Here is a 25,568-nt window from a genome sequence, read left to right as displayed (position 1 = left end):
GTTCTGTGGCTTTCCTACTTCTTTGGGGCTTGAAAACCACTCTGTTATTCAATAGTTTCGGGTTTCCTTTATTTTTATATATATAAACTATATCTGTACAATATTCCTTCCACCACATAATCCCTCCTCATTGTTGAAGAAGTGAATCATCAGAATGTAAATTGCTCCAGTTGAGGGTTAATAAACACCGATAATGTAATGGTGTTGTGGACTGAAGAATCCTTCTCCTTTCTGGTGGTAATTGCGGCAGTTTTGGGCTTTAAGAATGGAGAATGGAATTGAAGAACGGCTACAGCACGGAAGGGACTGCTGTCTGATCTGTTAAGTCCATGCCGGCTGTCTATAATTGAGCTAATCCGACTCGAACGTGCTTTCACCCCAGCCCTGCATTGTTTTTCTCTTTGGTTTATTAACCAATTCTCTTCTGAAAGTAACAATTGGATCTGCCTCTTGGAGGCAGCCTTTTTGGCAGTATAATCCAGATCCTAACCATTCACTGCGCAAAAAAAGCCAGTTTCTCATGTTGCCTTCTATCCTTTTGCCATTCTTCTTAAACTGGTGTCCTCGGGTGCTCAAATCCATCTGCCAATGGGAACAATTTCTTCCTATCTACTTGGTGTAGGCCCCTCATGATTTTGACTGCCTCTGTCAAATCTCCTCTCAACGGTCTCTGCTCTTAGGACAGAGGTCAGCAATTTTTATCACCTGAAGAGCTTTTTCTTAAAAAAATTGCTGAAAATAATGTGTATTGGGAACCACGAGACAAAAAAAAATCAGCATTTCTAAATCAAATATGTGGCAAATTTCCATGTGTCTTTGATCATAAGGCCATAAGACATAGGAGTAGAAGTAGGCCACTCGGCCCATCGAGTCTGTTCCACCATTCAATCATGGCTGATATTTTTCTCATCCCCATTCTCCTGCCTTTTCCCCATAACCCCTCATCCCCTTATTAATCAAGAACCTATCTATCTCTGTCTTAAAGGCACTCAATGACCTGGCCTCCACAGCCTTCTGCGGCAAAGAGTTCCACAGATTCACCACTCTCTGGCTGAAGAAATTCCTCCTCATATCTGTTTTAAAGGATCATCCCTTTAGTCTGAGGTTGTGCCCTCTGATTCAAATCGTATATAATAGATTCAATACACAAATCAAAAGCAAAAAAAATCAAAATTACAATAGACCTAACTTTTTACCTATTTATTAATATTTTCCGTATATCTCCAGTGTATGCATATTCAGGGCTTATGCATCAAATTGCATGAATTATAACTCAATATGTTTAAAAAGAAAATGGTGAACCATATTAATTTAATTGAAAAAAAGCTTCTTTCCACTTTCAACAGAAAAGTAGTAAGGAATTTATATATATCACTGAAAGAATGCTTTTGTCTTTTTGTAACACATCCTGTAATAAATATAATTACTTTTATAAACTTTAACTTTGTCATTAAAATCACCTTTAAAACAAGCATTAAGATGAGTAGGATTCATACATTTTTTTCAGCTATTAATTTTCATAATTTAAAAAAAAACTTGTAATAATAGAGCACATTCAGTATAAGTTTTCATCTCTTGGGAATAAAAAGCTGTGGGTTGAACCAAAGGCATGATCTATAATCAAGTTTGGATCCACAAAGGTGTTGTTAGAGTTATGTACAGTTCCAGTGCTGAGGGTTGTCAGCCTCTGCCCAAGGCTTCTCCAATTTATCCATATAACTGAAATCCTTCATCCCTGGAACCATTCCAGTAAATCTTTTATCACTCTCACTAAATCCTTCGCATCCTTCCCAAAGTGCAGTGTCCAGAATTGAACACAATACTCCAGCTGAGATCAAATGCATATTTTTTAACGGTCCATCACGCCTTCTTTGCTTTTGTACTCTATAACCTTGGTTTACAAAGCACAGGATCTAATATGCTCTTTGCGCCACTTTCTCTGTTTGCCCTGTCGACACCAACAACTTGTGCACATACACTCAGTCTCTCTGATTCTGCAGCCTTTTTAGAACTGTATTCTTCATTGACTCTCCTCATTCTTCCCAGTAAAATGTGGCACTTTACACTTTTGTACTGCCTTTCTATGTTGTTTTCAAGTCTCTCAGTATCCTCCTCATGGGGAGGGGGGAGAGCTCTGCCACAGATGTGTAGAAACACGGGGTGATGCTGCCAGAGCTGTGGGTGGTAGGGGTGGAGAAGTGAGGGGTGGTGATTGTGCCTAATTTGTTAGAGTGAGCTCTCAGACCCGGTCTCAGTCCACACTGAATACCCCTGAGTGCAAATCAAAACAGTTTTGGTGCTGATGTAAGCATAAATAAAACACTGGCCAATACTGCACAAATCAGACTGGCCAAAGCATACACAAAGACTAGCCAATGCAGGTGAATCCTGGGATGCCTGACCCGGGATGTGGGACAAAAAGGCCGAGTAATGGGACAGTCCCAGAAAAATCTGGGACAGTTGGTCCCAATGGGGGAGAGCCCCATATCACCTCTCAGTTAAATGCCAATCAGGCATTTTAACTGAGAGCTCCAGCAGGCTTTCCCCAAAATCAAGGACCCTGGAGCATAAATCCTGCCCTCCAAGAGCTGCTGGCCAATCAGATTGAGGCCAACAACTATACATTACTCAGCAGCAACACTGGGTGAGGGCGGGGGGGGGGGGGGGGGGGGGGGGGGGGTGGAGTGGGGGTCCGTGGGCATGGATGCTGCCACCAATGCACCCACCCCAAGGCGGAAGGGGATTAGGGTCAGGGTGGGGTGGGGCAGGGGGTGGGGTGGGGGGGGGGGGGCATGGGACTAATCGAGCCACTGAATGCCTTTGATTGAGGGAGAACTACCCCCCTTCCCCAATCCACCACTCTAAGATACAATGTTCAATGTTCCCTAAATGTCCCCCTATTGATACTTGATCCACCTCATTCCCTATAACCACATTCAGCATTGCCTCACTGTGCCAGAAATAAACTGATTAAGAAAATATGCCTGGGCATCCTTCAGAAACTAACCCCTTCCCTCCACCCCCTTGGTTTTTGCATTATTAGTATCCCAGTCTGCAGTAGAATCATTGAATCCCCCACCTCCCCCCCCCCTCCCCCCATCCCCCACCCCCCAAACCCACCATTATCACTACTGTATAGTTCTTACATTTCTACAATTTGGCAGAGCTGGGGATGGGGATCCCTGGATTTTGACTGTCCTTCTGCCAATGTGGAATAATATAACCTGGGGTAAGGAATCCTGGTGGAGGGAGAATCTGGAGTTTGGCAGAATCAGAATAGTAAAATTGAGATTTGGTGCAAGTAGAGTGTCAATGTTATAAATTTCAGATGTGTCCTAGATAGTCTCTTGGCTCATGTCATCAGTCACTCCCACAAGCAGAAATTGAGGCACTTACAATCTGGAGATTAAATTCAATACTCAATATCCAGTGGTACAATAGCATGACCCAGGGTGGAATAATGAGATGCCCTTAGAAAAGAGACTGGGCGACAGAATCTTCAGCATGTGTCCCTCAAGTACGCTGCTCTAATTTACTAAAGTAGATCAGTTCAATGTGAAAAACTCACTTTGTCAGAATGAATGAAAAGTCATTAACCTGAAACATGAGTTGTGTTTCTCTCTCTCTCTCTCACACAGCATGGCCTGCTCAATATTTCCAACATTTCCTGATTTTACAGCAAGGTTTCTGTTACCCAGCACTCTGCCAGCTGGAATTCTGGGCTTAGCTCTGTGCTTTGTCTGGCGGTATCAAACTCACTGGTACTAGTTATTGTTGGTCTGTTCCCTCTCTGGGCTCAGCCTCCCACTGCCCTACAGCACCATTCCCCCTCGGTGCCGCTCACCTGATTGGTGCGCACCCATACCTCTCGAGACCACAACACCCTGGAGCTTTCTCATTGGATGAAATCACAGAGGACACCTTGCGTCTTGTTTGAGTAAGCAGCACCTCCCAAACCCAGAGCGTGCCGGATAACAGAGGTTTTTCTGTATTTCAGATTCCCGGCATCTGCAGTATTTGGTTTTGGAACAAAAGTAAACCACACCGGTCCTTTAGCAGCCTTTTCTTGGGTAGACATCCAGACAAAAAGGTGTTCTGAGCCTGGTCAATGAGACAGGATATCAGTGCTGTTTTCTAACATATCCTAGCCTGCATTGATCTTAGCATTGTTTCTTGTCAGAATTTACTTACCTGGCAGGGGAGAGTCAGTGATCAGGCAAGTTGATCTTCTCGGCATTTTGGCTAAGATCAAGCATAAGCTCTCAGGATAGCCAATGAGGTTAAACTGAGGCTTCACCGGATGCAATTTTTTAAAGCTATCTGGGCCTTTTGGCTAAGGTGAAGCTCAGATCAAGCCCGGGAGTAGGTGTAATGCCTCATCCTGTCAGCTTGGATCTTGTTTGCTCAAGCCCAAGATGGGTGTATATTCTTGTCTTGGTAGCTTGGATCTGGTTTGTCCCTCGTGCGGGGACTCTGACTGGACTTAATTAGCTTTTTAGATGAGGAATAAAGTACCAAAAAGGTACAAATTTGTTTTTACCCTTTTGGCTAAGATTAAGGGTCAGATCGTGCCCAAGATAAGGCAAAGCCTTATCTTGTCAGCTTGGATCTTGTTTGTCCCTCTTGTAGGGACCATGAATTGGATTCAAATGGAAATTTAATTTGGTTTTAGGGGAAAGCAGTGAATGGATTTGGGTCTGCACAGGTCCACTCTGAGCTCTGGCTTTGCTAACTTTAAGGATGGAATAAAAAGATAAATTTAAAAATTACCAATTGAGCTAAAAAATCCCATTTCCTTTGTCCCTTTCCCTGGATTGGATACGAGACAGTTTGTTGCATTTTCAGCAGCTACAACACCTCTGCATTTAATTTGAAATACAATTTTATTTGACATTTCAACACCCTAGAAGAATTTATTAAAAATTAAAGAAAAACTTCAATCAACTGTATCAATAAATCCTACTGTAATTATTTATCAGTGCAGGCACTTACAGATCCTTCTGAACAAGTGGTGACCTGTCGAAACTCGTTACTGTATTTGCAGCAGAGTACTGGTTCATTGTGAGAGGATATATTGTAAGGCTTCGGCACAGGTCTGCAGGATATCAGAGAAATAGAACAAATATGAAACATATTCAGTATCAGGTAGAATCCCTTTAAAAGCAGTATTGACAAGATATTGACAAGAAAGTAAACGCGCAGGTACAGCAGGCACTAAAGAAGGCAAATGGCATGTTGGCCTTCATAGCGAGAAGATTTGAGTATAGGGATAGGATGTTTTGCTGCAATTGTATAGGGCTTTGGTGAGGCCACACCTGGAGTATTGTGTGCAGTTTTGGTGTCCTTATCTGAGGAAGGATGTCCTTGCTACAGAGGGAATACGGTGAAGGTTTACCAAGCTGATTCCTGGGATGGCAGGTCTGTCATATGAGAAGAGACCAAGTCGGTTAGGATTATATTCACTGGAGTTTAGAAGACTGAGGTGGGTCTCATAGAAACTTATAAAATTCTAATAGGGTTAGACAGGGTAGATTCAGAAAGAGTGTTCCCAATGGTGGGGGAGTCCAGAACTAGGGTTTATAGTGTAAGGATAAGGGGTAGCCCTTTTAGAACTAAAGTGAGAAGAAATGTCTTCACCCAGAAGGTGGTGAATGTGTGGAATTCACTACCACAGAAAGTAGAGGTCAAAACATTGTCTGATTTCAAGAAGAAATTAGATATAGCTCTTGGGGTTAAAGGGGTCAAGGGATATGGGGGAAAGTGGGATATTGAATTTGATCATCAGCCATAATCAAAATGAATGGTGGAGCAGGCTCGAAGGGCCGAATGGCCTACTTCTGCTTCTAGTTTCCATTGTTCATCGTGTGCAGCTGATTTACTGGTCCAGTTCCTGGGACTGGGGAGGATACAAGTTCCATTGACACCCTTGGCATTGGTGAGCGCTTCAGATCCAACACGATACTGCACTGATCTAGATAGGATGGGCTGGATTTTCCAATCACGATGCAGGCTACAAACAGATGGGACTTGAGTAGGGGACTCCTGCTCCTGTTGCTGCTACCAGCAGCGGTACTGGATAAGGGGATAGGATAGGAAAGCACACACTAATTTCCTGACACTGTCGGCACCATTGTGAAAGTCAGCATTTCATAATATTTTTCATTCATTCGTGGGACCTGGGTGTCACTGGTTGGCCAGCATTTATTGCCCATCCCAAGCTGCCCTTGTTCAGAGGGCAGAGTTCACAGTTAACCACAAACTTTATGGGCGAAATCTTCGCAAGTTCACTCTGATGTAGAGATGGCGTGGTGTGATGTCACACCTGCTGAAGATTCTGTGCGGGCTCAGTATCCGGAGAGAGGGCTCACCAATGACATGTTAATGTTTTAAGATGAGCATTCTGTAATCCCACGGCATGTTTCACGCTACTCCACTGGCAGGGGCCAGGAAGATAGGAACTCAGAAACTCGCCAGCGTGAATCGGGCCATCTGGATCTTGAGCACGGGCCACCATTCCCGCAGACGGGGAGTGCAGCCTCAAAATCGCCCCTTTATCTTTCTTGTCAAAATGCAATAATACAAATTTATATGTTGAAGTTAATTTGCTAATTATATGTCTTCTTCGAGTTTGTTAGTTTTTTCTTGTAACTTGTCGCAGTCCTCCTCAGTATTGGCTATTCCCGAATGTGGTGTCATCCACAAATTCAGGAATTGTGATTGTGTTTCCAAAATCCAAATCAGGAATAGAAATTGTGAAAAATCATGGTCCAAGCACGAGTCCCTGTGGATCACCACTTTCCGGCTTCTCCCACACTGAGTAACTATCTTTTATTTCCATTCTCTGCTTTCTGCATTGAGTGAATTAATTCTCCTTTCTGCTGCTTGTCCCCTGATTCTGACTTTATTCATTAGTTTATAATGCGCTACCTCATCAAAGGCATTTGGAAAATCTAGATAAATTACATTTAAGTTACTACATTACCCCTACCTAGCCTCTCTCTTAAATCTTCAAACATTGAAGGTTGATCAAGTGAGATTTCAAATTTTCAAATCCAAGTTGATTATTCGCCCTTATATTTTTGGTTTCCAGATGCTCATCTATTTTCTCCTTGAGTAGGGATTTCATTTCTGTTCTACCATCCATGTTAAGCTGACTAGTCTAACTCCCCTCATTAAAACATATAACGTTCGCTATCCATCAATCTTCTAGCACAACACCTTCCTCCAATGAATTATTAAAAATATGAAGCAATACCTCTGATCTCTCTTTCCCAAAACCTTTTAAAACACTAAGATGTAATCCATCCAGGCCGGGGATTTTATTCTCTTTAAGTTTAAATGGATGATTGTTTAATATTTCACCTATTTTAAATGAAGTTAACTAATTTCTAATCTTATCATTCAATGTCATGTCCATTGGTCCTGTTCCCTTGGTAAATTCTGAAACAAATTACTTAATATTTTTACTATATTTCTATTGTTGCCTGTAAATTAATAAATGGCCCTATCCCCATTCCAACTTTCCTGGTGTGTGTCTGTAAAGTATTTTAATATTTCATTCAATGGGCCTTGTAAATTGAATGTTGTAGTTCCTCTTTGCTCTCCTACCTGTATTTTTGACTTCCCTTCTAATATCTGCATGCTTTCCCTTATTGTTCTCTGACCTTCCATCCACATACTTAGTACCACGCTTCTTTCTTCACTTTCAATGTTTTCTTTATGTCTTTATTCATCCATGGCGACTCATTAGTGTTGAGCTTGTTTTTGCTTTTTTGCAAATGTGTGTCTTTTAAGGGTAAGCTCACCTTTCCATTGATCAATGTTGTGCACTTGTTCACATACACTGCATAATGCAGTGAAAATGTAGTAATATGTCCTCGGTTCTCCTTTAGTTTTGATTTGATTTAATTGGACTTCCCGCTCTGGCTAAAAAAGTTCTCCGAAAGGTGGAAAGATGTTGTGCTCTTGCTCCCCCTCCATTGTGACAGCTTTGCTGCTTTGAAATGAAAATGGATGCCCAGAGCAGGATTCTCGGCCGAGCTCACGTGAAAACCGGAGAATCCCGCCCAACTTCAATGGACCTTTACATGGTCCGCCTCTCCCCCCAACCACCCCCGCCCCTGCCTGCTAGAATTCCAGTGGTGGGCGGATGGGAGAATTCAGGCCCCATTCTGTCAATGGAGCTGGTAGCCTTTGTCATGATAGCAGTTCCACTGTAAACCTTGGCTGGCTTTCAAAAGCTTCGGCTCAGCAAATAGCCTTAGAACTATGGAAACGTTTATCAGACTGTGATGTGGTTCCTTGTTTGTCTGCAAACCTAACATGTATTTGAGGGATGTAGATTCCCCCCTCCCCCCGGGTTTATTTTTTCTAAGATCGTTAGAGGTTTAATCCTTTACTAATGATTTTAAAATAAATTCCATTCCAATTACATGGCTCCTGAGGAATGTACATGGTGCATACCGAGTGAGTGGCTTTGGAGGATATGTGGGGGCATGGCGGTGCATCAGGGTGATGTAGTTGATCTGTGGGGGCGTAGAGAAGCATAGAGGAGGCATGGGTTGGCATTGACTGTCTGAGGGCTATTGGTCGGCATTGGGATGTCTAGGGTGTTAAGGGGGTGTGAAGTTTAGAGGGCCTTTAGGCAATGCTAGAAACTCAGATGCTGTCTTGGTGAACTGATGTGGAGATGCCGGCGTTGGACTGGGGTAAACACAGTAAGAAGCCTCACAACACCAGGTTAAAGTCCAACAGGTTTATTTGGTAGCAAAAGCCACTAGCTTTTGGAGCGCTTGCTGCTCCTTCGTCAGGTGAGTGGGAGTTCTGTTCAAAAACAGGGCATATAAAGACACAAACTCAATTTACAAAATAATTTGGTTGGAATGCGAGTCTTTACGGGTAATCAAGTCTCAAAGATACAGACAATGTGAGTGGAGAGAGCGTTAAGCACAGATTAAAGAGATGTGTATTGTCTCCAGACAGGACAGTTAGTGAGATTTTGCAAGCCCAGGCAAGTCGTGGGGATTACAGATAGCGTGACATGAACCCAAGATCCCGGTTGAGGCCGTCCTCATGTGTGCGGAACTTGGCTATCAGTCTCTGCTCAGCGACTCTGCGCTGTCGTGTGTCGTGAAGGCCGCCTTGGAGAACGCTTACCTGAAGATCAGAGGCCGAATGCCCATGACCGCTGAAGTGTTCCCCAACAGGAAGAGAACATTCTTGCCTGGAAGAGAACACTTGCCTGGAAGAGAACACTCCTGTCCTGTCTGGAGACAATACACATCTCTTTAACCTGTGCTTAACGCTCTCTCCACTCACATTATCTGTACCTTTGAGACTTGATTACCTGTAAAGACTCGCATTCCAACCAAATTATTTTGTAAATTGAGTTGGTATCTTTATATGCCCTGTTTGTGAACAGAACTCCCACTCACCTGACAAAGGAGCAGCAAGCGCTCCGAAAGCTAGTGGCTTTTGCTACCAAATAAACCTGTTGGACTTTAACCTGGTGTTGTGAGACTTCTTACTTGGAGAACTGAAGCATATGCTTCATGCAATCCATCACTGTTCACAAAATGCACTGCGATCCTGACTCCTGGAATTTAGAAGAGTGAGAGGGGATCTCATAGAAACTTATAAAATTCTAATAGGATTAGACAGGGTAGACTCAAAAAGAATGTTCCCGATAGTGGGGGAGACCAGAACTAGGAGTCATAGTTTGAGGATAAGGGGTAAACCTTTTAGGACCGAGGTGAGGAGAAATTTCTTCACCCAGAGGGTGGTGAATGTGTGGAATTCACTACCACAGAAAGTAGTTGAGGCCAAAATGTTGTGTGATTTCAAGAAGGCATTAGATATTGCTCTTGGAGTTAAAGGGATCAAGGGATATGGGGGGGGGAAGGCTGGGTCAGGATATTGAATTTGATGATCCACCATGATCAAAATGAATGGTGGAGCAGGCTCGAAGGACCAAATATCCCACTCCTGCTTCTAATTTCTATGTTTTCTGTGAAAAGACAGAATGGTATTTGAAGTCACCAGATCCAGTGTGAGGTTTTGTAAGCCACAAGGCTGCACAGATTGGGTTTTCCCAGTCCGAGGCAAAGATTTAGCCCATAGTGTGCTACTGCACAGACATTTTAATTCATTTTAAACTATAATCCCATTTACTTCTTTTTAAACATCTTTTCACACCCAAGTTTACCACAATCCTAATTATCCCCTTTCCATCTCAGTCCTCACTTAGTTTATTTTTTTCCCTACACTCTCCATTCTTGCTTAACTTACTCATATTCCTATTACGTACATGATTTATTTATAGAATGAAACATGAGCATGAAAAGCAAACATAAAAATGATCATTATGAACAGAATTGTAATTTAAAACAGTATGATCTTTCACTGTTGAAATCTGAAGTATAAAACAGCACAGACTGTTGGGAACGAATGCATCGTGTTTCTGAGTAAAACAAGCACCTCATCCAGATCAAGCAGGCCAGAATTTATCCAAAATTGGTGCTAATTTGACATTTGTGGTTTCCCTCGAGTGAAAATACCAAATGGCGCCAATCTGTTCCAGATCATTTCAATAACATCTCATTTTCACATATAGCATTCCCAAGTTAGGTTCGGCACTGCCAGTACTCCAGCTTCTGTCAGCAAGCCCTGACTATCCTCATTTTATTTATTTTAATGTTCTCTGTTCTTCCATTGCTAATAATGGCCTAAATCTTTTTTAAAAACACAGTTTCTTCCCAGGAATCAGTCTGGTAAACCTTTTCTGCGTTCCCTCCTTAGCAAGAACATTCTTTCTCAGAAAGGGAGAGCAAAACTGAACACGATATCCCAGATGTGGTCTCACCAAGGCCCTGTAGAACTGCAGCAAGACATCCCTGCTCCTGTACTCGAATCCTCTCATTATGAAGGCCAACATACCATTTGCCTTCAACAACAGAAAATGCTGGAAAATCTCAGCAAGTCTGACAGCATCTATGAAGAGAGAACAGAGTTAAAATTTCGAGTCTGCATAACCCTTCATCAGAGTTCTGACAGCTCTGATGAAGGGTCATCCATACTCAAAATGTTAACACAGGTCTCTCTACTCAGATGCCACCAGACCTGCTGAGATTTTCCAGCATTTTCTGTTTTTGTTTCAGATTCCAGCATCCACAGTAATTTGCTTTTATAGCATATATCATTTGCCTTCTTCATAGCCTGCTGCACCTGCATGCATACTTTCTGTAACCAGTGTACAAGGACACTCAGATCGCATTACACATTCTCTTCTCCCAATCTATAGCCATTCAGATAATAATCTTCCTTCCTGCTTTTAGAAACATAGAAACATAGAAAAGCTACAGCACAAACAGGTCCTTCGGCCCACAAGTTGTGCCGAACACATCCCTACCTTCTACACCTACCTGTAACCCTCCATCCTATTAAGCTCCATGTACTCATCCAGGAGTCTCTTAGAAGACCCTATTGAGTTCGCCTCCACCACCACTGACGGCAGCCGATTCCACTCGCCCACCACCCTCTGTGTGAAAAACTTACCCCTAACATCTCCCCTGTACCGACCCCCCAGCACCCTAAACCTGTGTCCTCTTGTAGCAGACGTTTCCACCCTGGGAAAAAGCCTCTGAGAGTCCACCCGATCTATGCCTCTCAACATCTTATACACCTCTATTAGGTCTCCTCTCATCCTTCGTCTCTCCAAGGAGAAAAGACCGAGCTCCCTCAGCCTATCCTCATAACGCATGCCACTCAATCCAGGCAACATCCTTGTAAATCTCCTCTGCACCCTTTCAATCGTTTCCACATCCTTCCGATAGTGAGGCAACCAGAACTGAGCACAGTACTCCAAGTGGGGTCTGACGAGGGTCTTATATAGCTGCATCATTATCCCCGGACTCCTAAACTCAATCCCTCAATTGATAAAGGCCAGCACACCATACGCCTTCTTAACCACCTCCTCCACCTGAGTCCTATGGACCCGGACCCCAAGGTCCTTCTGATCCTCTACAGTACTAAGAGTCTTTCCCTTTATATTGTACTCCTTCATCCCATTTGACCTACAAAATGGACCACGACGCATTTATCTGGGTTGAAGTCCATCTGCCACTTCTCCGCCCAGTCTTGCATCCTATCTATGTCCCTCTGTAACTTCTGACATCCCTCCAGACTATCCACAACCCCACCAACCTTCGTGTCGTCGGCAAACTTACCAACCCATCCCTCCGCTTCCTCATCCAGGTCATTTATGAAAATGACAAAATGACAAACAGCAAGGGTCCCAGAACAGATCCCTGGGGCACACCACTGGTGACCAACCTCCATTTAGAAAAAGACCCATCTATACCCACTCTCTGCCTCCTTTGGGCAAGCCAGTTCTGGATCCACCGGCAAAGCAGCCAGCATAATTATGGACCCCACGCACCCTGGACATTCTCTCTTCCACCTTTTTCCATTGGGAAAAAGATACAAAAGTCTGAGGACATGTAACAACTGACTCAAGAACAGCTTCTTCCCTGCTGCTGTCAGACTTTTGAATGGACCTACCGTATATTAAGTTGATCTTTCTCCACACCCTAGTTATGACTCTAACATTACATTCTGTACTCTCTAGTTTCCTTCTCTGTGAATGGTATGTTTTGTCCGCATAGTGCGCAAGAAACAATGCTTTTCACTGTATACTAATACATGCGACAACAATAAATCGAATCAAACCATTCTGTAACAGTTTTGAAAGAAGCTCACTGTATCCTTAGATGCAGAAGTGCGATGCCATCTGCAGCAATGCAAAGTGCTTTGGTCCCAGGTACATAGTGACAGGCGGACACATCCCCTTTAATTCGACTAACTTTAGAATTGGCTGTGTACAAGCAACTCTGATCCTCAATATCCCAGATCTAGGAATAAAAACAAAATGACTATTTTAGAAAGTGATTGAATATCACACAGAAATGTTTCACAAGCTTAAAAAAGCAAGTTCTACCAACTTGCATTTCTATCATTTCCCAAGAGTGAAAATTGCAAATGGGCAAATGAGACCTCACTAACACAGAGGCAACTATTCAGCTTACCATTCAAATCCCATCATTAAAACCTGAATGGCCCAATGGAGAAGCTGTCTTGAGAGGCGATAATTGTTCTATTTCAATAGCATTAAATAATGAAAATTGCCCTCACTCTGTTAAATGTGTCGCTAGATAGGACTTTGCTTTTCATCCTGTTTTTTTTCCAGGGAGGGTGAATTAACATTCACACAAGGGCCTGGATACTGGGAATTAAAGACTGTTTCTGACTGGTCATAAATCAACATTCAACACTCACTCGTGTACAAAATCTACCTCTTTACCCAGGCAGTTTGCTCCCCCTCTGAGCATCTCCATCTCTGCTTCAGTATGTATTCTGTCGAAGCTCCAAGCAATGTTTTTCAATGTCAGAGGCACTCTATAAATCCATCTTCTTAGCAAAGGAGAAGCTGCTGCTCCATCACACTCACTCTGTGACTTTAACCGTAATCTCGCTGAGAGATTTACTGCAGCACCATGTGAACTTTTTTCTATTTCCCACATCGAGCATCTCCCATTTCAGACTGATATTGACAAGCTCTCTTACAATTGGTTTGCGGTGTGAGCTCACCCCCTACAAGGACATGTGCCCTTGCAGGCAGCATGGTGGCACATTGGTTAGCACTGCTGCCTCACAGCGCTAGGGACCCGGGTTCGATTCCCGGCTTGGGTCACTGTCTGTGCGGAGTTTGCACATTCTTCCCGTGTCTGCGCGGGTTTCCTCCAGGTGCTCCGGTTTCCTCCCACAGTCCGAAATACGTGCTGGTTAGGTGCATTGGCCATGCTAAATTCTCCCTCAGTGTACCCGAACAGGCACCAGAGTGTGGCGACTAGGGGATTTTCACTAACTTCATTGCAGTGTTAATGTAAGCCTACTTGTAACACTAATCAATAAACTATAAACTATCTGAAGAAAGTAGATTACACAGGACTACAACGTAAAGGTGAAGGAGTGGAACTAGCTGAGTTGTTTATGACACAGCAGATTGCTCCAGTTGGATTCAAACCTGTATCTCAGATGTACTAACTTACTTCACCACTGTGCACACCAGTCTCTGCCTCAATTGAATGGAAAGCAGAAACATTTGGAAATAGTTTAAAATCACCTCACAGACACTGACATGAGGAACCTGGGTTAGAACGTGACTGGCATCATAGGTGAGGTCTGATGCCCTGGGCTAACAAACCTTCACAGTGTTGTCAGTGGAGACTGAAAACAATTTATTGTCATCAGTGGAGATGTATAGGAAGAAAATCGGAGCAAGGTGGCCTCTCAGCAAGCCAGTGGGTTTCCTTTAAAGAAAGAGATGAATGTTAAATAGATACAGATCACAATTTGTAATAAATGCAGCGCACAATGTCACACTTTTTACTTTTCCTTCAACGGGAATGCATTTAAAGCTTATAAAATACTAGCATTTTGGTGATGGTGTAAGCTTTTATTTTGTTCCTATTACATTTTCTTCCTTGAGCAGCATCATATTGCATACCCAACAAAGTGGAATGAATCATAGAATCCCGACAGTACAGAAATAGGCCATTCGGCCCATCAAGCCTGCACCGTCAACAATCCCACCCAGGCTTTATCCCCCACTTATTTACCCTGCTAACCCCCCTGACACTAAGGGGCAATTTAGCATGGGAGGAATCCAGAGCACCCTAAGTAAACCCACGCAGACATGGGGACAATGTGCAGACTCCGCACAGACAGTGACTCGAGGCTGGAATTGAACCCAGGTACCTGAAGCTGTGAGGCAGCAGTGCTAACCACTGTGCCACCAGTTGCTGATTTACTTCCAGACCTTATCTTTAACACTGTTAGTGTCACTGAGGGGATCGTTGTGACAGACCTGGGTCACACCTTCCATTATGCGTTTCCTACTTCCATATAAGCAGCAGTTCATGTCCGCTGCTCCGTACCACCCCTGTGCACGCTGGCCGACATCGATTCGCAACACCTTGATTTTACAATTCCCATCCTTGTTTATAAATCCTCCTACCCCACAACCCTCTGTGTCACCTAATTCTGGCCTCTTGAGCACCCTGATTTTAACTGCTCCAACCTCAGTGGCCACACCTTCAATTGTCAACTTCTGGGGTCCTCTAACTAAATCTCTCTGACCGTCCTTAACATCAGCCCTGAGACCACTGTGACTGCACAGGTTGTGGCCCAGTTAAGAAAGTCTTAGAAATCCTGTGGGTGTTCAGAGAGTGAAAACCCAGTGAAATGTACCTCTGCCGCCATTTGCTTTTCATTGTCCCTGCGGAACTGAACATTCCCCAGGCACAGGGGAGAGGAATACCAACCTGCCTAAGAGTTGTTGCGAATAGGGTGCAATCATTAATCGAATAGGCCTCACTTTTTGAAAACCACAGTTACTCACTTCACACAAAGGAGGAAGCTTGTTCTGGTTGCCAATGGTCGGGGGGGTTTCTGCCTCCCACTGGCCGTGGTGGATTTTCCCGCAAGAGATGCGGAGAGCCATTGGCTGCCGACTGAATTTTCCAGTTCTGTCAAAGGCTTTTTGCATGGCTCGCTCACCCTGCTGCTGGAGGACCCGCATGGAGTGGGGGGATGGGGAGGGCAGGGGGAGGGGTCAATTTCGGTGGGACCAAACATTCCGTTCGCAGGAAGGGCTGGAAAATCCCACCCGACATGTAGCAAAACCACAACCTGTTCTTCCTGGCTACTTTTGCAATGCTATCTGTGATGATAGTAGTGCAATTGATATAAAAAAATATTGTTTTTTACATTTAAGGGGAATGTTTAAAATGCAGCCTTATTCTACAGGTAGTCAGTATTCTGGATAACATTTAGCTCAAATGTAAAAGCAGGATAATTACTCATTTTAGCCTTGCAAGTGTTCACTTAGATAGAGCTAATGGACTTTTGTTTACCCAAAAGATTCTTTGGGAAGTTGATTGACAGGGTCATGTGATAATGTGGTTAATGTGCAGAGCTGGGCCCGGAGCAGAGCTTTTGCAGTTTAGAGTTGAATTTCTGGCTGGGAATTGTTTGAAGACAGAGGCTTCTCCAAGTTGCACTGAAACTCATTTTCTCTCTGAAAGCTTCAGGACTGTCTGCTCTCATTGCAGCAAGCATATTTATGGTTGCTAACTGTATTTAAAGTGGCATTTAATTCTGTCAGAGGAATGTTGCTTATTTGGAACTGAAACAGTGATAAATTAGAAAGTAAAGTTGTTTCCTTTCATTTTTAAATATTGTTCAACTGTTAATGGTTAAGTTGATTCATTTGTTAAGAGTTATATTTAAACTGTGTTGTTATTTTTTTACTATAAAAGATCCATAATTTGTCAGTGGAATTTCTTCTGGGGTAAAGCATCCTTTCCTCAAATTTATGTCGAAATAGAAAAATTATTGGGGGCTAGTCTGGCTTCCTAATGTAACTTGGGGCTCTGGTCCAGGACTCTAACATATTACATAAAGCAACAAAAGCAATTCCATCTTCAGGCATTCCCTCATTCGTCAAAAGTTACATCTTGAACTCAAATAGTCCAAATGAATTACCTTCTCTCATTCCAAAACTCTATTCCCTTTTATTGTACTTTTATCATGCAGTAAACTAATTGGTATGTTACAGAACCATTGAATTTCCTTTCTATTCATAGACATGCAAAAGAATCTTTGCAGAAGGCTATTTGAAGCAATACATAGCAATTAATGAGAGCAAGGCCACCTTACCCAGGAACATAGGGGTTCCACATACGCACAATCCTGTCCATTCCTCCTGTTACAATCATGTTGTTCTTCTTACAGAAGTCAAATGTTTTTACACCTTTGTGAACACGGAATACAGACTGATCACACTCGAGCCTCTTCTGAGGAATGCCAGGAACGCTGTGACACTTTACACCCTTCCCCTCTTTCCAGCATTCCTTCAGCTCTTTCATCTGTCTTTCCAAGTTGGTGGTTCCAGTCGTGCAGCCTTCAACGGTCCGACGAAGAAAATAATCAAAACAAAATCAAATACCACTTGCAGGAAATGGAAGACAACAAATTAACAAAAATATGGAAAATCCTAAGTTTCAAGAACTTTCCCTCTTCCAATTTATAGCAGGGGAGGAGCAGGTGATGGTTTGGTTTCCATTTCAGAAAGCAGAATTTCAGTCAAGGTGGATTAATTGGGATTTTCAAACTGAAGAGAAATTTTGTGTAATGAAAATATATCTCAAAAAAATGATGCCCGAGATTTCAGTAGCAACATTTTAAATCTATTTTTGTTCACTGATGTGTATGGAAAAATTGACCTGTTGAATAGATTCACTGCTGCTATGTGAACTATTCTCCCTGAATGGCCGGAACTCTATCACCTCGCTTGCCACAGAATTGGCGCCGGCGAGCGTCCGACAACGGAAATCCCTGTTGACCTCGGGCGGGAATTCCCGGTCTCACCCGAGTGAGTGCCCCATCTTCTGTTGCTTCTCTCCATCTTCTAATGCAATGATGTTTGTGGGTCTGGAAGTCTTCTTTTGCTGCCTCTGCTTCCTCTAGTTGCCAGCAGGTTGCCTTCACTTTTCAAACCCACGAAAGGAAATGCTGCCTCACTTTCTCTTGCTGGACCCAACCTCTCATCCTAGCCAGGGCTGGACTTCTAGCCTTCCATCTGACCACCAGCGCCCCAGCTCAGCTTCCTGCAGTGCGGTTAGTCTGATATCCATGGAGAATTTCCAGCAGGATTGCCAGAATCAGGAAGGAGTATCCCATTGCCCACCTGCACATCAGTGGGACCGCTTCTGCCCCAGTCGTAGAAGCAATTGTGAAATTCAGGAGGGCCCCAAATTACAGAACATCAACAACCCAAAACAAGCTGGGTGGAGTCTGGAATATATGGCGGACGCCATAATGAGGCTCTCGCCCTCCATTGGGGATCTGAGGGACATTAATGCCACTCTCTGGAGCCTACTGCCTAATGCGACACAAGGGGAAAATGTTAATATGGACGGCAGGGAGCTCAGCACTGCAACCTGATCCTGGAGAATCCTGTTAGAATAAAGTTCCTAAATGGCAGCAGGGACTCTGGGACTCCTGGCTCCTCTGGGATCCTCCAGGCTCATTGGTGCAATGCTGGATTTCTCACTCCCGGGGGCTGCCAGCCAATCAGAGGCCTGCAGCACTGCAATGCCACTGGTAGCAATGGCCACTGCCAGGGCTGCACAGGGGACATCCCAGTGGATCAGTAATGGATCATCTGGTGTCAGATAAGTGGTGTGGGATGGGGAATCCCAAAGAGGGGGACATTGATCAGGAGTTGCCAGCAAGAGGGAGGGGGGTGCTATTCCCAGTGCCAGGTCCCTTGAGTCCCCCTGTTCACTATTTCTTGCATAGTAGCTGCAATAGGATGAGGGGCCTCATTTGGTCTCCTGACAGGAAGGCCACTCTGAATTTAATCGATGGGAGGTGACAAGGTGGTGGAATCTCCACCCCACACCCTCCCACCCATTCACACGGCGCACCGGCCCCCAGGTCCACCTTTGGGGGGGAGGGTATTAAATTCTATGCTAGGATTCTAGGAAGCTGCAGTAACACAGGTGGGTGTGGAGGCAATGTAGCGGAGACTAGGGTTCTGCCTATGCCACAGTCACGTACACATTATGACTGGGGGAGGGGAGGCCTGCATTGATGGGCTTGGGAGATGGGGGGAGGGAAATAAAGAGAGGCAGTGATAGGCCACATTGTCCTTCTGCCTAAGGTACAAATACTGATTTCCATGTGACTCCACTGGAAACCAAACCCCACTCAGGGTTACTGCAATTAATAACTGGCCTTCAATACAAACCCCACCAACCCTGTCTAAAATCTGCTCGGCAGTCCAACAGGTCCGCAGCACACCGTCTAACTTCAGTCTTTCATATGGCACTTTGCCAACAGCTTTCTGAGAATCAAACTCACCGCAAAGGTATTTACATTATACACAGTAGCTGAAGTTTACTGTTTCCTGGAGCAGGAGACTAATGTTGTCCCTTTATATTATTCTCCCTAACCTGGCTTCTAGTGCGGAACAGCTAATGAGACTTTAAACTGAGTCACTTTAGAGAATCCCTACAGTGCAGAAGGAGGCCATTCGGACCATCGAGTCTGCACCGACCACAATCCCACCCAGGCCCAATTCCCATAACCCCACATATTTACCCTGAAAACCCCCCTGACACTAGGGTCAATTTAGCATGTCCAATCAACCCAACTAGTACATCTTTGGACTGTGGGAGAAAATCGGAGCACCCGGAGGATACCCAGGCAGACACGAGGAGAACATGCAGACTCTGCATAGACAGTGACCCAAGCCAGGAATTGAACCCGGGTCCTTGGTGCTGTGAGGCAGCAGTGCTAACCACTGTGCCACCGTGCCGTCCTTGGGATGTGGGTAAGTGAAGAATAATTTACCTATGACCAAAGCGGAAGCTTCATGGTTTGAGGAAGATATGATTGCTCTGATTGAATCGTAATACTTCATCTGGAAGAAAGAATATGATTGTTGCGATTAAACTCTGCACAGATTAGCACACTGCAGATTGAAAGAAAATAATTACAATGAAAACAGCTTTGAAATTCAACAAACAACAACCTGGCACTCCCACAGAAAGAGTCAAGCTGATTATAGTTTGTGCTGTAACTCAGGGGGCCAATTCACCTCCCCCGATTTAATATCGACAGGAAACCTGATCATATTTTGTGATTGGACATCATTTAAATATTGGATTCAAGCTGCCAGCACTAATCATACAGCCTCGAGACATCAGGGCAGCACAGTAGCACAGTAGGGCGGCACGGTGGCACAGTGGTTAGCACTGCTGCCTCACAGCACCAGGGACCCGGGTTCGATCCCCGCCCTGAATCATTGTCTGTGTGGAGTCTGCACATTCTCCCCATGTCTGCGTGGGTTTCCTCCGGGTGCTCCGGTTTCCTCCCACAGTCCGAAAGATGTGCTGGTTAGGTACATTGGCCATGCTGAATTCTCCGTCAGTGTACCCGAACAGGCGCCGGAGTGTGGCGCCTCGGGGATTTTCACAGTAACTTCACTGTTTTCAGGGCAAATATGTGGGGTTATGGGAATTGGGCCTGGGTGGGATTGTGGTCGGTGCAGACTTGATGGTCCGAATGGCCTCCTTCTGCACTGTAGGGATTCTTTAAAGTGACTCAGTTTAAAGTCTCATTAGCTGTACCGCACTAGAAGCCAGGTTAGGGAGAATAATATAATATAAAGGGGCAACATTAGTCTCCTGCTCCAGGAAACATTAAACTTCAGCTACTGTGTATAATGTAAATACCTTTGCGGTGAGTTTGATTCTCAGAAAGCTGTTGGCAAAGTGCCATACGAAAGTCTGAAGTTAGACGGTGTGCTGCGGTCCTGTTGGACTGCCGAGCAGATTTTAGACAGGGTTGGTTGGTTGGCAGTGTTAATGTGAACCTACTTGTGACACGAATAAATAAATAAAAATGTAATGCCACGCTGCAGTTTTTAAAGGAAGGGTTGAATTTTCAGTGTGAAGAAAAGGCTATTAAATCCCACCGGAAGCAAAGATGAAATTCCAGAGAATCTTAAGATTGGGTAGAGGGTCCCCCTCCAGTTTGTCTGAGATTCTGACCTTTTTGTGCCACCAAAAGGCATGTTCTGGGTTGTTAAGCACAGGAAGAGCTCCTGCCTACCTGTCACGCTATGCCTGGGGGAATTCCTGGGTCACCCCAGGTTTTTCACACATAGACCTGGATTTTCCTGGAACCAGGGAGACTCAGCTGACCTTTAAAAATGGTGGACTGGATTGGAATGTGGAAGTGCCCCCCCTCCCCCCAGATTCCAAAAGATCCGAGTTCTACTGGCAGGGGAGAGGAGCTAGGGCTTGATTCACACAGAAGGAAAACCCAAATTCAGGGGCATTTCAAATAGACCCTGTTTTTGTTGCTTCAAGGACCTTAATCCACAATGTGGAAGTCACAGATTGATGGAATAGGGATAAATGGTCTTGAAGGACAGAGAAGGTAACTGTGATGATCTGAAGGTTTTTAAATACTCCACTCTTTAAACGTGAAAAAAAAATTGTCTGCAATTTTCATTGAGGGATAAGAAATCTTTGCTGGACTGCTTTGATTGGAGTGTGTAAATTAAAAGCATCTGGTCATGCAGTTTCAACACAGCTCGCTATTGACATTTCCCCAAGGGCAATCAGTATGTTATTTTGAATGCTTGGCTGAATTTCAAGCTCATTACAGAAATCAGCAACACTCCTGACCTTTTTTGAATTCTTTCACAGAATGTGGGCATTACTGAATAGGCTAGCATTTATTCTCCAGCCTTAGTTGCCCTTGAGAAGGTGGTGGTGAGCTGCCTACTTGAACGATTGTAGTCCCTGTTGTATAGGCACATCCAAAATGCTGTTAGGGTCAGAGTTCCAGGATTTTGCCCCAGCAACAGTGAAGGAACAGCAATATATTTCCAAGTCAGCATGGTGAGTGGTTTGGAGGCAAACTTCGAAGTGGTGGTGTCCTCATATATCTGATGCCCTTGTCCTTCTACATGGTCAGAAGTGGGTTTGGAAGGTGTTGCCCAAGGAGACTTGGTGAGTTTTTGCAGCGCATTTAGTAGATGGTAGACATTGCCGCCACTGTAATGGAGGAAGTGAATGTTGAAGGTGATGGATGTGGTGCCAATCAAGCAGGTTGCTTTGTTATGGATGGTGTTGAGCTTCCTCATGGCACTCATTCAGACAAGTGCAGAGTATTCCAACACTCAGTTCAATGCTGCCTTGATGTCGAGGCAGTCATTCTCACCTCCCCTCCAAAGTTCAGCTCTTTAGTCCATGTTTGAACCAAGGCTGTAATGGGGTCAGGTGAGTGACCCTGACGGAACCCAAACTGAGTGAGCAGGTTGTTGCTGAGTAAGTGCTGCGTGACAGCACTGTCAGCAACACTTTTGATCACTTTGCTGACGATCGAGGGTAAACGGATGGGGCAGTACTTGGCTGGGATGGTTTTGTCCTGTCTTTTGTGTACAGGCGATGTCTGGGCAATTTTCCATATTGCTGGATCGATGCCAGTGTTGTAGCTGTACTGGATTAGCTTGGCTAGGGCTGCAGCAAGTTCGAGACAACATGTCACTGAGTCACAGAATCACAGAATTGTTACGGCGCAGAAGCAGGCCATTTGGCCCATCGTATCAACACCAGCTCTCCAAATGAGCATTATGACTTGTTGCCATTCTCCTGCTTTTTCTCCCTAACCCTGTACATTGTTTCTATTCAAATAATCATCTAATGTCCTCGAATGCCTCGACTGAACCTGCCTACACCACACCTCCAAGCTGTGCATTCCAGACCCAAACCGCTTGCTGTGAGAAAATTCTTTATCTCACATCACATTTGCTACATTTGCAAATTATTTTAAACCTTCAGTTCTCAGTACTATTGCTGGAACTTTATCAGGACCCATAGCCGTTGCAGTATCCAGTGCCTTCAGCTGTTTCCTGATGTTACGTGGAGTGAATTGAATGGGCTGAAGTCTGGCATGCTGGGCACCTCCGGAGGAGGAGGAGGCACTTCCGGCTGAAGATTGTGACCGAAGGACTTTGCAGGGTGGACAAGGCTGGATTTGCCTTTGTCGTTTCCTGGGTCAATGCCAGGTTATCCAACCAGTTTGATCCCTTTTTGCAGACTTTGCAGCATTTTTTGATAAAACTGAGTGGCTTGTCAGACCATTTTAGAGGGCATTTCAGAGTCAACCATGTTGCTGTGGCTCTGGAGTCACATGTAGGCCAGACCAGGTAAGGACGGCAGATTTCCTTCCCTAAAGGACATTAGTGAACCAAACAGATGTTTGCAACAATCAAGAATGGTTTCATGGTCAGTATCACTGAGACTAGTTTTTTAATTCTAGATTTATTAACTGAATTTAAATTCCACTAGCTGCCATGGTGGAATTCTAACCCAGATGATGTGGTGAACCATCGTTGGTTCACCACTGGGGTTTGTTACTATGTTACTGTTGGGCTAGGGTGTTGTTACTGTGGGGGTTGTACTATGTTGTTGGGTTAGGGTGTTTACCTGTTATAAGAGTTATCATGGCACATTCCAGTGGGGTCCCGCCTCCGGTGGCGAGGTATAAGACCCCCTGCTCCGGCAGGACCCCTTCAGTCTGAACTGGTGTATTTGTGTTAGTAGTTCCATTGTTACTTTATTAAAGCCTTCAATACCGAAGCCTTGGTTCCATGTGCTTATTGACGCGCATCAGATGACAAGAGCATTATCCTGGGCCTCTCGATTATTAGTCCAGTGACATTAGCTCTGCACTCCCCTGAAGTATATAGACACTTACCTGTGTTACCCAATCTTCATGTACCTTCCATCGAATGCACGTGACATTTGGTGACAGGATGGCATTTTCTACGCTGATACTGGGCAAATTATCCACCTTGGGCCATTTTTTCCATGTTCTACATTGAATAAAAATACACAGGAATTAAAATATACTCTCCTAGCCCTGATCGCATTCCATTACCAGGAGTTGCAGGCGGCACGGTGGCACAGTGGTTAGCACTGGTGCCTCACAGCCCCAGGGACCCCGGTTCAATTACCAGCTTGGGTCACTGTCTGTGTGGAGTTTGCACATTCTCTCTGTGTCTGCGTGGGTTTTCTCTGGGTGCTCCGGTTTCCTCCCACAGTTGAAAGTTGTGTGGGTTAGGTTGATTGGCCATACTAAATTGCCACTTAGTCTCAGGGGATCTGTCAGGGTAAATACGTGTGGCTACAGGGATAAGGACTGGGTGGGATTGTGGTTGGTGCAGACTCGATGGGCCGAATGGCCTCCTTCTGCATGTAGGGATTCTATGGAGTCAAAATGGAAGAAACATCCCTGCTGAATGGCTGCTTTTTGTTATAATCTTAAGTTTTCATGTGTTTTGATATCAACCGTTTTAATTGTTTCAAAATTGCTCCCAGTTCACAGTTATTCTCTGCATAGTTAGACTAGTAACATCACCCAGAGCTTGAAGATCAGGAACCATTAGATTTAATTAAATGGAAGGGATAGAAGGAGCAATAGTTAGATCCAGACATGAAGGTGGCAGTAGGTTTCATTGCTAATTTTCATTAAGCATAATTCCAACAATCTATTAAAGGTCATTTGTAAATATTTTTCTATTTCTTTTCTTTTTCCATACAAATTAATTGTCCAAGTTTACAACCACATAATGGCCGCTGAGCTTTGCCATTCGGCTATGACTGACTGAAAGTACTTTGAATGTTATCACAAACTCCAATCAGAAGAAATGATTCATTGTGGTGTATTTTAGTCAGCATTATCGTTAAGATAGCAAGCACTTGAGGCTAGAGCAGAGAAAACTCTAGAATATTACTGTTCAACTTTAGGAATTTTCCAGTCCTTCCTGCCAGCAGGATTTTCCAGTCCCGCTGATGTGAATGAAGATTTCAGTGCCTCATGTATGGGTTTAATCCCACTTGTAGATGAGATTTTCTCCTCTTATCTTCTGGGGGGTCTTGGGAGTCCCATAATGGCTTTTACGCTGGTGGTGTTTCCCCGATCGAATGCCCACCACAACCCCGATCTCGCTTCGCGCACACACACCCCACCCCCCCCCCCCCCCCACCCCCCCCAAACCCCCACTAGGGACAAAACAGGAAAGCTGACTTTAAAGTATTTTGGAGTATTGTGTACAATTCTTTGCCGAAAAATGGCAGAATTCCACCCGTGGTTTGAAAGATTAGTAAGGGCAATGGCTGGGTGGGTTTTTCAGAGATTTGGAAATCTGTTCGTTCACATGAATTAAAATCAAGCCACCTGCACTTAGCAAAAGCATTTTAACCTCACGATATTATCATTTCAGGGAACAGAAACATTCAGAAACGTTTTCATTTTAATATCGTACTTTAGCAGATTATACAAACCTCAACGTCTCCCCTACAGATTTCAGGAGTAAAATATTTACACAGCCCTGCAATGAAAAGAATGTTTAAATTTACAACAACAGAAATGTCAAGATTGCAGCATCCAACAAGGGGGAAGACTAGTTCTGACTGCAGTGTGTAGCAACAGTAAGAGCGCATTTAGAAATAATGAACGGAATTCACCGACCTTGCCAGCAGCTGGGATTCTCCAGTCCCGCTGCAGTGAAATGGAGACTTGACTGAGCGCCAAATTCTCCATTCTCACTGGCAGCATCAGCGGGGCTGGAAAATTCTGGCTGACATTAAAAACTGTGTTATACATGGAGACCAAAGCAATTCTTCCCCTCATGTGCACATATTTCCCTCACAACTGCACCCAATCAGCTACCGTATCTTTGACCGAAGATTAGAGTAATCCCTGGTTGAATGTTTATCCGAGGTTTCTGCCAACCTAACACCAAAATTAAGGCAGCCAATCAAGACATGCAATTGCCAAAAATTTCCTAGGGTCCCTATGGGCAATGTTATAATAGTGGGTGGCACGGTGGCACAGTGGTTAGCACTGCTGCCTCGCAGTGCCAG

General features: G+C 44.3%; 1 protein-coding gene across 1 annotated transcript in view; it reads right to left on the bottom strand.

The window, feature by feature from the left end:
• The window catches only part of wdr95 (WD40 repeat domain 95), an 88,920-nt gene that overhangs the window by 43,846 nt on the left and 19,506 nt on the right, over positions 1–25,568 (bottom strand). The window contains exons 9-15 of the mRNA XM_078221451.1: positions 24,987–25,033; positions 23,398–23,515; positions 19,477–19,546; positions 16,777–17,020; positions 14,261–14,366; positions 12,757–12,908; positions 4,993–5,095 (exon numbers count right to left, since the gene is read on the bottom strand). Of these exons, the coding sequence (XP_078077577.1) occupies positions 4,993–5,095; positions 12,757–12,908; positions 14,261–14,366; positions 16,777–17,020; positions 19,477–19,546; positions 23,398–23,515; positions 24,987–25,033 (840 nt within the window). The remainder of the gene's footprint in view (positions 1–4,992; positions 5,096–12,756; positions 12,909–14,260; positions 14,367–16,776; positions 17,021–19,476; positions 19,547–23,397; positions 23,516–24,986; positions 25,034–25,568) is intronic.

The sequence above is a fragment of the Mustelus asterias genome, chromosome 10, assembly GCF_964213995.1.
Source record: "Mustelus asterias chromosome 10, sMusAst1.hap1.1, whole genome shotgun sequence".
Classification (NCBI taxonomy): domain Eukaryota; kingdom Metazoa; phylum Chordata; class Chondrichthyes; order Carcharhiniformes; family Triakidae; genus Mustelus; species Mustelus asterias.
This window is presented reverse-complemented; position numbering and strand designations above follow the sequence as displayed.